A 13841-nucleotide genomic window follows, 5' to 3' on the forward strand; every position below is an offset into this window, starting at 1 on the left:
GGGGTTGGACTAGATGACCCTTGGGTACCCTTCCGAAGCTTAATAATAATAATAATAATAATAATAATAATATATTACTTCACATAAAGTATGCACAATTCTCCCTATGACTCTAAAAGAGAACTGAATGTAAAATACATACACGGTAAGTAGAATTATTACTGATATTCCTGTGCTATCATCAAGACTCATTGCTCTTGGTGGGATTTGCTGTTGATTTCAATGTTCCCCCTGAAAAATACCATCTTAAAGAAGACAGGCAGGCAAGCCCCAAGACTACCTCCTATGGAAACCCATAAGCAGAGATCAGGCAACGCATAGATTCTGGAGCAACCCCAAGCTCCTTTTCCCACATTGGTTAAGGTTGGTCGAATCAAGTGCATTTAATAATAATAATAATTTATTATTTATACCCCACCCATCTGGCTGGGTTTCCCCAGCCACTCTGGGCGGCTTCCAACTGAGTATTAAAAACAATACAACATCAGACATTGAAAACTTCCCTAAACAGGGCTGTCTTCAGTTGTCTTTTAAAAGTAAAAGTTGTTTATTTCCTTGACATCTGATGGCAGGGCGTTCCACAGGGCGGGCGCCACCACCGAGAAGGCCCTCTGTCTGGTTCCCTGTAACCTCACTTCTTGCAGGGAGGGAACCACCAGAAGGCTCTCGGAGCTGGACCTCAGTGTCCAGGCTGAACGATGGGAGTGGAGATGCTCCTTCAGGTATACAGGCCTTGCTACAATTCTATAGGCCTTGATACATCAAAGCACCCTAAAACTGCATGTTTTTAGAATAAAATGAGAATATACACACAGCAGTGTTTTTTATGACAGAGGGGTAACCGACCTACGCTTGCCCTTCTCTTCTGTACAAGAGACATTGATAACTCGACTCCTCAAAACATCTAAAAGTGGCCCTAGGATGAGCCACACATGATGGCAAAGAATAAAAAAACTGTAGAGTTGGAAGGGGCACCAAGGGATATCTAGTCCAACCCTCTGCAAATGGAGGAATCTCAACACACGGTCTCCCATCCAGTTTGAAACCATATCAGACCCTGCTTAGCTTTGCAAATGTGCAGTTTTAATTGCTGCACCATAGGGATTAGGATGGTCGAATCTACCTTACATTGAGCCAGGTTCTGGGTCCATGTAGCCCAGAATAGGTGGTTTCTCTTCAGGGCAAAATGGGGCACTGCCCTTCTCCCAGCCAGGGTTCAACACTGTTCCTGTCACCCCAACATAATGACCCACATAATCATCAATTAGATCACTCAGTCTACCTCTGGTGGCCAATCAGCTGCAAGTCTGCAGACAAATGCACCCAATGAGCAGTCACTATGTGTTGCTAGGCCCCGCCCCCTTGTCACCTGGTGAAAGCCATTTTCCCCAAACAATTACTTTCCCTTACAGGGAAAGCCTGTGTAGGTCACTCACTGGAACCCAGATCTCCTCCATTAACAGCACATACTTAAAGAAAACAAAAGAGATTATTGTGGACATGTAGGAAATGTAAATTGAATATTCAGCCACTTATTATTGAGGGGAAGTGTGTGGAACAGATCTTGGTGTTTTGATTTCTGGGAATGGAGTTGAGAGATGACCTAACCTGGGGAGAAAACAGCAAAGACCTGATGAAGAGAGCACGGCAGAGGTTATATATTCTGAGACTCCTCCAGAAAAATAATCTCTCAAAGGACCTGTTGATGGCATTTTAACATTGTACTGTTGCGAGTGTATTAACTTATGGTCTGTGTGTATGGTTTGGGAGCTGCACAGTCAGGGGAAAAACAATGCTGTCCAGGGTTGTAAAGACTGCAGAGAGAATAATTGGGTGCACTCTTCCCACCTTAGATCAAATCTATGCTTCCAGGTGTCACAAGAAAGCTGCAGAGATAGTGCAGGATAGTGTGCACCCCGGAAATGATCTCTTTCAGCTTCTGCCTTCTGGAAGAAGGTACAGGGTTATAAAGACTAGGACTAGCCGCCTGAGAAACAGTTTCTATTCAAATGCGATTTTGGTTTTAATTGCAGTGTAAGGTAGTCTCTATGGGAGTATATTGTATTTAATTATGGGGTATTTTTTAGGGGGTTAACCAGGCTGGGATGGCTGGGATAGCAGGCTTGTTGGTTTTTGAATGTCTGATGTAGATTTTAAATTTCTTTGTTCTGTATGGGACAATGACAATAAAGATTATCGTATCGTATTGTATCGTATAAAACCCCCAACTCAGTCCTGCACAACCCAACAGGTTTGCATAGAGGTAAAGGTAAAGGGACCCCTGACCATTAGGTCCAGTCGTGGCCGACTCTGGGGTTGCGGCGCTCATCCCACTTTATTGGCTGAGGGAGCTTCCGGGTCATGTGGCCAGCATGACTAAGCCGCTTCTGGCGAACCAGAGCAGTTCCCTGAAACACCGTTTACCTTCCTGCCGGAGCGGTAGCTATTTATCTACTTGCACTTTGCACTTTATCTACTTGCACTTGCACTGCTAGGTGGGCAGGGAGCAGGGACCGAGCAACAGGAGCTCACCCCGTCGTGGGGATTCGAACTGCTGACCTTCTGATTGGCAAGTCCTAGGCTCTGTGGTTTAACCCACAGCGCCACCAGCATAGAGGTAGAGCTGTCCTAATCAACAAACCATCTGCTGCCTTTTAAAAGATGTGGCTTTTATCCTTCCACAGATTTGTCCCAGCACTTTGGCTCTTCAGATAAACCCCATTCAGGTGACTTTCACAACTGCCTTGGAAAGGTCCATGGCTCAATGGGAGAACACCTGCTCTATCCAAAGAAGGTATTGGGTTTCACCCCCAACATCTGCAGGTAGGGTTGGGAATGTATATCCCAGGTCTGAAACCCTGGAGAGTCCCTGCCGCTCAGTGTAGACAATATGGAGCTATGTGGACTAATAATAACGCAGCTTCCTGCTCCCTCCTAAAATCAGAGGTGGATGATAGGCAAATACGTCCGTTTGGCTTCTCTCATTTCCTCACTCTTCCAGCCTTATTATGTTCAGTTCTCGACATATCTACATCAGTCTGCATTGCTGTTTAAAAAGGGAAAATGCAGCAGCGTTTTTGTGTGAATTTCTTCTACAACACACACTTCCTATGCCATTTTGTCTAATATACACATTTTTACAGAGCTAGTTCCCTTAATAGAACTCATTCTTGGACATTATTCTTACCAATGTATGCATAACATATATGCACACTATAAAATGACATTGCCAAATTCAGAGCAGGGGAAATTTTGAAGGAGGGCTGCTTTTTTCCAGTTCCCATATTGTTTCAGGAAGTACGAATTTGGGAATTTAATTTAATTTCTCCCTAGTCTGGGGGAGCCCAGCTAAGGAAGTCCCTGTCTTCAGGTTCTGAGGAAACCACCAACGACCTGAAATGACTCTGGGGTTGTTGTTTTTTTGCTATGTTTACATATTTTCCAATGTCGGGGGTTTTCTTGTTCTGTTTTCATATCTTAAATTGCAAAATTTTATTGGGCTGCCTTGTCAGAAAGGTGGTACAGAAGTGCAATAAATAAAAATATTTAATCTTTTTATAATAATAAAAATAACAAAATGTTTAGAATGAGAGCAAAGAACCTCTGGAGAGTTGACTGGGGGGGCCGCCATCATTCCTCTGCCAAATAGACCACCGCTCCTGGCTTGGGGTTGCTCCCTCATGGCATTCAAAGACAGCTCAGATGTCCTCAAGTCCCCGTAGTGATGGCTCGCCGGTTTCTCTCCCTCAGAAAGTGAGCTGCTCTCGAATGCCGTCCCAGATTTGCACTTTTCGCTTTTCTTGTGCTGGTCTCGCTTGGGGATGATTTCCCCATCGATCTCGTAGCTGCAAGGACACAGATGCAAGGAAGTCTGTCATTTAGACCGCCTGAATGAAGTTCATGGACCACTGATGGTTCTACAGACCAGCGTACAGGAAGAAGCAAAGATCACCAGTGTTGACGCAATGATTCTTCAACATCTACTTCGTTGGACTGGTCATGTTATGCGGATGCCTGATGATCGTCTTCCAAAGCAACTACCCGTATTTTTCGCTCTATAAGACGCACCAGACTACAAGACACACCTAGTTTTTGGAGGAGGAAAACAAGGGAAAAAATATTCTGAATCTCAGAAGCCAGAACAGCAAGAGGGATCGCTGTGCAGTGAAAGCAGCAATCCCTCTTGCTGTTCTGGCTTCTGTGATAGCTGCGCAGCCTGCATTCACTCCTTAAGATGCACACACATTTCCCCTTGCTTTTTAGGAGGGAAAAAGTGAGTCTTATAGAGCAAAAAATACGGTACTCTATTCCAAACTTAAAAATGGAAAGCGTAATGCTGGTGGTCAACAAAAGAGGTTTAAAGATTGTTTCAAGGCAAATCTAAAAAAATGTAGTATAAAAAGGTAAAGGGACCCCTGACCATTAGGTCCAGTCCTGGCCGACTCTGGGGTTGTAGCGCTCATCTCGCTTTATTGTCCGAGGGAACCGGCGTACAGCTTCCGGGTCATGTGGCCAGCATGACTAAGCCACTTCTGGCGAACCAGAACAGCGCACAGAAACGCCATTTACCTTCCTGCCAGAGCGGTACCTATTTATCTACTTGCACTCTGACGTGCTTTCGAACTGCTAGGTTCGCAGGAGAAGTATAAACACCAACAATTGGGAAACACTTGCCTGCGAGCACTCCAGTTGGAGAACAGCCTTTACCAAAGGTGTCATGGGCTTTGAAGACACTCAAACTCAGGAGGCAAGGGAGAAACATGCTAAGAGGAAGGCACACTTGGCAAATCCACACCGTGATCATAACCTGCCCGGAAACCAATGTCCCCACTGTGGAAGGACGTGTGGATCCAGAATTGGCCTCCACGGTCACTTACAGACTCATTGTTAAAACTGTATTTATGGAAGACAATCTTACTCGGCTACGAGTGATTGCCAAAGGACAGACCACAGTATGGGAACAGCTGCCTGGAGAGCTATGGAGTCGAATAGAAGCACACTTTGGTTTAGAAACAGTGTCTCATGGTTTAAGCAGGCATGAATGTCATTTCAGTGAGCTTTCTCTCTTCCGTTCATCAGGCACAGATGCATAAATAAAACCATAATATGACAAAGGAGCCACCAGTGACCTTGCTTCCAAGGAAACCAAGCCCTCTGGGTTCTCTTACTATTCAGAGATTGGGGTGTGCACCGCACTATATTAATAGGAAGGCAACAACAGTATACAGTGATACCTCAGGTTACATACTCTTCAGGTTACAGACTCCGCTAACCCAGAATTAGTACCTCAGGTTAAGAACTTTGCTTCAGGATGAGAACAGAAATCGTGCTCCAGCGGCGCGGCGGCAGCAGGAGGCCCCATTAGCTAAAGTGGTGCTTCAGGTTAAGAACAGTTTCAGGTTAAGAACGGACCTCCAGAATGAATTAAGTACTTAACCTGAGGTACCACTGTATTGCGGTGTTGAGTTGGGGATATATGTTGAAAACCATTGTGAATCTCGACAAGACATAAGTACGGTTTTGGGGGGACGGGATGGGCAGATGTGGAGGACTCCCTGGTCCTGAATGGGGTAACTGTGCCCCTGAAGGACCAGGTGTGTAGCCTGGGAGTCATTTTGGACTCACAGCTGTCCATGGAGGCGCAGGTCAATTTTGTGTCCAGGGCAGCTGTCTCCTAGCTCCATCTGGTACACAGGCCGAGACCCTACCTGCCTGCAGACTGTCTTGCCAGAGTTGTGCCTGCTCTGGTTATCTCCCACTTGAACTACTGCAATGCGCTCTGTGTGGGGCTACCTTTGAAAGGTGACCTGGAAACTGCAATTAATCTAGAATGTGGCAGCTAGACTGGTGACTGGGGGTAGCTGCCAGGACCATATAACAATGGTCCTAAATTATCTTCATGTTTCCAAGCACAATTCAAAGTGTTGGTGCTGACCTTTAAAGCCCTAAAGAGCCTCGGCCCAGTATACCTGAAGGAGCGTCTCCACCCTCATCATTCTGCCCGGACACCGAATTCCAGCTCCGAGGGCCTTCTGGCAGTTCCCTTCCTGCGAGAAGCAAAATTACAGGAATGCAAGCAGAGGGTCTTCTCGGTAGTGGCGCCCTCTCTGTGGAACACCCTGCCATCAGATGTCGGGGAGATAAGGAACTACACAAGTTTTATAAGACAACTGAAGACAGCCCTATATGGGGAATTACTTAATGTTTGACCTTTTATTATGTTTCTGTAAGTGCTATAAGGGACGCGGGTGGCGCTGTGGGTTAAACCACAAAGCCTAGGACTTGCTGATCAGAAGGTCGGCGGTTTGAATCCCCGCTACAGGGTGAGCTCCCGTTGCTCGGTCCCTGCTCCTGCCAACCTAGCAGTTCGAAAGCACATCAAAGTGCAAGTAGATAAATAGGTACCGCTCCGGCGGGAAGGTAAACAGTGTTTCTGTGCGCTGCTCTGGTTTGCCAGAAGCAGCTTAGTCATGCTGGCGACATGATCCGGAAGCTGTACGCCAGCTCCCTCGGCCAATAAAGCGAGATGAGTGCCGCAACCCCACAGTCAGTCACGACTGGACCTAACGGTCAGGGGTCCCTTTACCTTTACCTATAAGTGATATAAGCTGCCCAGATTGGCTAGGGAAACCCAGCCAGATGGGCAGGGTATAAATAATAAAATTATTATTATGACTAGTTATTATTAACTAGATACCACCCAGCCCTAGCTATGTGGTACCTGTAGGAGTGTTAATTGCATCGACTGAAGTCGTCAAGCAGGCGCATTTGGGTGAGGCGATCTCGCAGGTCCTAAGGGCTTTAAATACTATCAATAACTTATTGAAGTAGTAATAATAATATTTTATTATTTATACCCCGCCCATCTGGCTAGGTTTCCCCAGCCACTCTGGGCAGCTTTCAACAATAGATTAAAAACCTAAGAAAACATTAAAAACTTCCCTAAACAGGGCTGACTTCAGATGTCTTCTAAATGTCAGATAGTTGTTTATTTCCTTGACATCTGATGGGAGGGCGTTCCACAGGGCGGGCGCCCCCACCAAGAAGGCCCTCTGCCTGGTTCCCTGTAACTTCACTTCTCTCAGCGAGGGAACCGCCAGAAGGTCCTCAGAGCCAGACCTCAGTGTCCGGGCTGAACGATGGGGGTAGAGATGCTCCTTCAGGTATACTGGGCCAGCCCGCAACTGGAACAGACCTCTGAGTCCAGGCATTACGTAAATGCACACAAGGCCTCACTCCTGTCAGCAATTGTGCTGCAGCCTCAGTTGCGTGGGCAAAGGATGGAGAGAGGTTTGTGTGTGTAGAAACCCCTGACCTTCCTGTGGCTGGAATCACCTGTGCAAAGGTCAGAGTCACATCCATTGCTCCACCCACTAGCCAACCTGGTCCCACCCAACACCGGTATGTGGTCCCTAAAAGGATCTCCAAAAGGGAATGCAGAGATGAAAAATGCTCTCCACTTCTGAGTTACACCAAGAAGATTCATCTGTAGCGACATTTCTTGGCCCAAGAAAATGGATTTAGAATCAAAGTGCTTATCCATACCTGTAGGTCTCGGTTTTGCTTTTTCCAGGCCCAGTTTGCAAGTGGGCGTCTTCAGCAGAGAGATAATTCTTCAGGACAGAGTCCTCTGTACACCTGGGCTGGCTGAGCTTCTTCCGTGGGGCTGGCGGGCTCCCCTTAACACCCTTGGAGCCGCTCGTACGCTCCAGAAAATAGCTGGCCATGACTTCAAGGAGGGTTTTCAAGGGATTCTCCCTTGCCTGCAACAGAAGAGCTCAGCTGGTTAGAGAAAACCTCTGTCTTTCATTGAACCCTTAACTGAGATATGTGCACAGTGGAAGCTGCTTCAGACTACCGGTTCAACAAGCTCAATATTGTCTACACCAGGAGTCGTCAAAGTTTTTGTGGCTTGGGCCGGTTCACGCATGTGCAAACACTATTTCCGGCGCTCCTTCCGGCACGGAGGAGGCGTGCGCAGCTTCCCACTGGCTGCAGGAGCTACCTGTTAAGTTGTGGGTGAGCATATCAGACAACACAGCGATTCTTCAAACAGCTCTTGTTTATTCACAGGCCAGAACAGAACTGAACTGAAGGGTTCAGCCAGCCTGCTTATATAGAGCTCCAGTACGATGTAACTGTAACAATTTTCTAAAACTATCCAATCACTGAACGTCACTTTCGATCCCTTATTTGCATAACTATCTACAGTATCCCCCTGCTGGCCCAGGGTGAGAACTTCAGTACATAACACTACCCTTCTTCTCTTCCCGTGGTTCATTTTACATATCATATACATCCCTGCATATCTTACTATAACTGTCCAAATCCGTTTTCCACTTTCACATCCATCAAAAATTATTTACTCTGTTGAATTTATCTTGATGCTGCCAGCGTTTTCAGCTGTGTACAGTTATTTTCCATATATTCAGTAAATGCTTTCCAATCTTCTTTAAATGTATGTTCTTCTTGCTGTCTTATTCTATATATTAAACCTGCAAGTTCTGCGTATTCTGTCAACTTAAGTTACCAACTCTTTTTAGGTGGGACCTCACACTCACTGTCCATTTATGGGCTAACAAAACATGGGCTGCAGTTGTTGCATACATAAATAACCTTTCCTGACACCTAGGAATTTCAGTCTGGGTTATACTCGATAAAAAGGACTCTGGTGTGTGTGTTTTTGGAAAAGTAGTTTTAAACATTTTTTTTCCAACTCATTATATATCATTTCCCAATACACTTTTACCTTTTTACATGTCCAGCGAGTTCCGTAGTTTATCTATGGAACGGCTGGCCTCAACTCCACCCGCTCTCAGGTTTCCAAAGGATCCGGGGAATTTTGTACAGAGGATTCATCTTCTCACCTTGTTTTGCTTGCACAAGGACTGGAGGTGCAAGACATTTCGCAGTTCGTTTCTGTTGTTGATGCTGAGAGCTGTTCGGGGCAACTCTTCGTCCATCACAACGATGGTTTTCTTCAAGCACTGCGGAGGGAAGAGAGAGGACGGACGTGGCGCTGTGCAGGATAGAGACCTCTCCCCATCCTGTCTTAACAGTTCAGGACAACTTGTTGATAAAGTTCCTACAGAAAAATACTATCCAGTGAAGTTTGCATAGCACATAAAGGTAAAGGGACCCCTGACCATTAGGTCCAGTCGTCGCTAGGGAATATTTGCATTATGAACTGTATAAAATCACTATGTGGAATCTGACCCTATTGAGTCGTGGCCAATCCTGAACGGACCCATCAGGAAAGGAATAAGAGCTCCACAACCTCATAGTTGCCTTTGACTGGACTTAACCATCCAGGGGTCCTTTACCTTTTAGATATCCTTGCCAAAGGTTACCATAAAGGTAAAGGGACCCCTGACCGTTAGGTCCAGTCGTGACCAACTCTGGGGTTGCGGCGCTCATCTCGCTTTATTGGCCGAGGGAGCCGGCGTACAGCTTCCGGGTCATGTGCCCAGCATAACTAAGCTGCTTCTGGCGAACCAGAGCAGCACACGGAGACACCGTTTACCTTCCCACCGGAGCAGTACCTATTTATCTACTTGCACTTTCAACGTGCTTTCGAACTGCTAGGTTGGCAGGAGCAGGGACCGAGCAACAGGAGCTCACCCCATCGCGGGGATTCGAACCGCCAACCTTCTGATCGGCAAGTCCTAGGCTCTGTGGTTTAACACACAGCGCCACCCGTGTCCCTGGCATAGCACATAGGGGCATGCAATACAATTCTGTGCATAAAGCAAAGGTTGCCAACCTTTTGGGGTCTGTGGGCAGATTTTGAGTTTTGGAAGCAGGGTGGATTTGATTTAAATCAAATTGATTTAAATCACGATTTAAATCACTAGTCAATAATTCTTGATTTAAATCATTTGTTTTACAGAAAGACTCATTCTTGCTGGTGTAATCTTAATATTTACAACCAGAGGAAGGTTTCTTTTTTTGGAATGATAAATTTTCAGAGTAGTTTTTACAGTTATATCGAAAATTACTGATTTGGTTATACTATTGGAAATACAAAGACAGATAATTATGAAATCATTGTGAGGTTTCATAAGTTAACTGTTTATATTTGGGCAACTTTTCTGCTGTACTTTATTGGAAGGAGAAAAAATAATCATTTCCTTAACAACCATTTAAACAATTTATTTAACTAAAGCAATAACATTATAGCATATGTATCCATGTTTGTTAACTGATGTGGTTAAATGTTTTTTTAAAAAAACTTAGACTGAGTTTTAGCACACATGAAAAACTTAAATCCTTATTTCCTGATGACTAGCCTCTGGACTATAATGTAACTTAAATAGAAAACTATCTTTAGAAAGATTTCTCCTCCAAAAGCATTTTATTTTAAAAATCTGATTTAAATTTTGAAAAAATCCGATTTAAATTTTTAAAAATCCATTTTTAATTAATTAATTTTTAAAAATCATTGATTTTTATGCACCCTGTTTGGAAGAGAGGTTGCGGGTGTTTACAACCCTATGCCCCTCTAGCAGGTCACGATCCTCACCAGGGCTGGATCCTGAGGAAGTGAGGTTAGCTGCTTTGCAAGGCAGCAAAACCATGCTTTGCAAAACCATTTCCCCCAGGTTTCAATTTCTTTAAAACTGTGACATTATGGCAGGGGACAAAGCTGTATTGCAACTTTTGGGTTTGTTTGTTTGTTTGTTTTTAAAAACGATTTTAAAAAGTTATATGATTTCATTTGCATTGTATCGGTTCTGTTTGCTTGTTTTCCCGCCACAAGTTGCAATTTATTTTTTTTATTGAGCTTGCAAGCTGTCCCTGATGATATGAAGTGTCGGCCACGCATGTAAATAAATGCATAAACAAACATAAACAAAGGGTGCGGAGGGTTGGACTAGATGAGTCGCTTCCCACACGGCAATTCTACGATTCCGTGAAACTAACCAATAAGATAAATAATCCAGGCTTGAATTAGATGTGTGAAATGGATATGGGTCAAAAAAGCAGAAATGCATTTTTAATATTAGAAATTCCTTCTCTGTCTCTTTCTCGCCGACTCTGCAGCTTTTAATGGATAAAATGCTAGAAGCGGCCAAACAGATGACTTTTAATAGCACCTCCTACCGGGGAGCTCTCAATCCCTTTCTCCCCTCCCCTTTTTTTAAGAATAAAAATGTTATTTTTAAACAGAATAATCACTAGCACAGCTTCATCGCTCGTGCTTTTTTTTTCTCTCCAGTACACATCCGTTCAACACAATCTACGCTCTGTTTTAACATTCGGACAGCCTTTTCCTATCAAATTGGGTGGAAAACTCATGTTTCTGCTTCCGCGTTCATGGGAATCCCAAGTGCATTCTGGGAAATGTAGTCCTCGTGGTGGGTGGCGGAGAGCTTGCTGTTGCAGCCTGAATCAAAGTCATTCTCATATATGTATCTATATATATATCTATATATATATATATATGTATACACACACACACACACACACACAAAAGCATTAATTATCTTAGCAAAATCTGGGGAAAGCAGAAGGAATGTTTTAAGCTTAACAAAATGCGTTGCTATTTTTCCCCCCTTCCCAAAGCATCGTAAAGCGCGCATGCACTGCTCTCCAAGGCAGATCGCAAGCTCTTTATTTTTATTATCCTTTACCTTTTTGCTGAGAAATTCTCTCACCAAGGATGCAGCCACCTCTTCCAGGAAAGAGGCTTCCATTGCAAAACTCCCAGAGCATGCAAAAAAAGGGAGATCTGCGTTTGCTGGCTCAGTTTAAGGACCGGGAGAGGGAGAAAAAGAGAGCGCCTTTGTTTTGTGCGCCTGGCGAACCGCAGCTGCACAGCTTCCAGGTCTCCATCTGCAACCCGGCTGTTGCGTTGCCGTTGGCAGGTTGCCGTGGCGATGGAATCATGGCCGGGAGAGCGTTCGCAGCGCCCCCTGCCGCTCCTGCGGGGGCAAGGCACCCGGTGCGGCGAGGCAACTCACCTGGGCGCGCACAGGTAAGCGCGCAAGGCAAGGTACTCAGCGCGCCGGACGCTTCGGAGGGACCCAGCCAGTGCCGGATTTACCTGCGAGCGCTCCAGCTGGAGAACAGCCTTTACCAAAGGTGTCATGGGCTTTGAAGACACTCGAACTCAGGACGCAAGGGAGAAACGTGCTAAGACATGGGTAGGCAAACGAAGGCCCGGGGGCCGGATCCAGCCCAATCGCCTTCTAAATCCGGCCCGCGGACGGTCCGGGAATCAGCGTGTTTTTACACGAGTAGAATGTGTCCGTTTAATTAAAAGGCATCCCTGGGTTATTTGTGGGGGCTGCCTGCTGTTTTTACATGAGTAGAATGTGTCCTTTTATTTAAAATGCATCTCAGGGTTATTTGTGGGGCATAGGAATTTGTTCACTTTTTTTTTCTTTCCAAAATATAGTCCGGCCCCCCACAAGGTCTGAGGGACAGTGGCCCCCTGCTGAAAAAGTTTGCTGACCTCTGTGCTAAGAGGAAGGCACGCTTGGCAAATCCACACCGTAATCAACTCCTGCCCAGAAATCAATGTCCTCACTGTGGAAGGACGTGTGGATCCAGAATTGGCCTCCACAGTCACTTACGGACTCGTTGTTAAAAACGTGTTTATGGAAGACAATCTTACTCGGCTACGAGGGATCGCCAAAGAAGAAGAAGTTAAACAAGCTTTAGCTTAGGGCCCCACTCTCTTGGGGACCCCCCAAAAAAATTAAAGGAGGGGAAAAAACCTGGATGTACATTTCCAAAATATAAGATAAAAAATGAATAAAATAAAACCTACATCCAGCAACAGTGTTTTGTGTTGTGTAGGCTTCTATGATGTAAGTCATGGGCCCCGCCTGCTAGCCTGCTCCCTAAAATATCACTGGTTTGCTCATTTCTAGATATAGGGTGCCTACATTCTGCTATTTATAATTATTAGTAGTTTGCATCACATATTTACACCTATTATTAATATTTCATGCTATAGCAAGTTTCTAGAGACTAGATTATGAGTCTTTGTAAATTGTGTTCCTAAAGGAACTTTTGTTATTGCCAAAGTGTTTGCATTATTTAGTTTGTTATGAATAAAAAATCATTTTAATTTAGAGCTTAATAATTATTTCACTATTAATATCCTTCTTGTTAATTGTATTTCTGTTAAACAATTACTTTGATAAAATACATATTTTGTTATGTGCAAATGGCTTTAGATACCTATTAGGTCCATAAATTAACATATAGTGTATATTCAACACAACAAACAGCAACAATTTGAGCTTAAGGCCTCATCAAACCTAAATCTGGCTGTTATGTACTGAGCTGAATAGGATTCAGAATGCAGCAGTCTGATCGGTCCTAGAACAATAGGCTCCAGAATGCAGCAGTCTGATTGGTCCACAGGAGCCACCCAATCCAGCTCCAGGTGGAAGTGAATCCACAAGCTGATTGGCCTACAGGTGAATCCCGGAACTAGCCAATCACGTGGGGCCCATTGTGTAAATAATGTATATAAAGCAGACATTCTGGGGGAACTTCCATTCCTCCTCACCACTATAAGCTGAATAAAGAGCATGAAATCCACTCTTGACTCCAAGTATATTTCACCAGCCCTGGACCCAGCCAAACGCTAGGAAGGAGGCTGAGGGCGGAGGGGAGAAAGATGGAGGGTGCAATGCCTGTCAGATGCTTTGTAAACTCCTGAGTCTATTCTTCTCAGGAAGATATACCGTAAGGCAGCGGAGGTTTAGGATGACTTTACCTTCATTCTCTTCGTTGGACTACCTTCCATGGGTGCAGCCAGGGGGGGGGGCAGGGGGACGGTTGCCTCCCTAAATCAAAATATTTTTCTTTTTTTCTTTATGCTT

At 44.8% G+C, this 13841-nt stretch overlaps 1 protein-coding gene across 2 annotated transcripts in view; it reads right to left on the minus strand.

Annotated features, from left to right (window-relative positions):
* The window catches only part of MINDY4 (MINDY lysine 48 deubiquitinase 4), a 95820-nt gene extending 83955 nt beyond the window's left edge, over positions 1 to 11865 (minus strand). For both annotated transcript variants that reach the window (XM_080974064.1, XM_080974065.1), the window contains exons 1-4: positions 11634 to 11865; positions 8868 to 8987; positions 7546 to 7763; positions 3602 to 3845 (exon numbers count right to left, since the gene is read on the minus strand). In XM_080974064.1, coding sequence (XP_080830190.1) covers positions 3602 to 3845; positions 7546 to 7763; positions 8868 to 8987; positions 11634 to 11696 — 645 coding nt within the window. In that variant the 5' untranslated portion in view covers positions 11697 to 11865. The remainder of the gene's footprint in view (positions 1 to 3601; positions 3846 to 7545; positions 7764 to 8867; positions 8988 to 11633) is intronic.
* Between the last annotated feature and the right edge of the window lie 1976 nt (positions 11866 to 13841).

Source organism: Podarcis pityusensis (genome assembly GCF_964106645.2).
Source record: "Podarcis pityusensis genome assembly, chromosome: 12".
NCBI lineage: Eukaryota > Metazoa > Chordata > Lepidosauria > Squamata > Lacertidae > Podarcis > Podarcis pityusensis.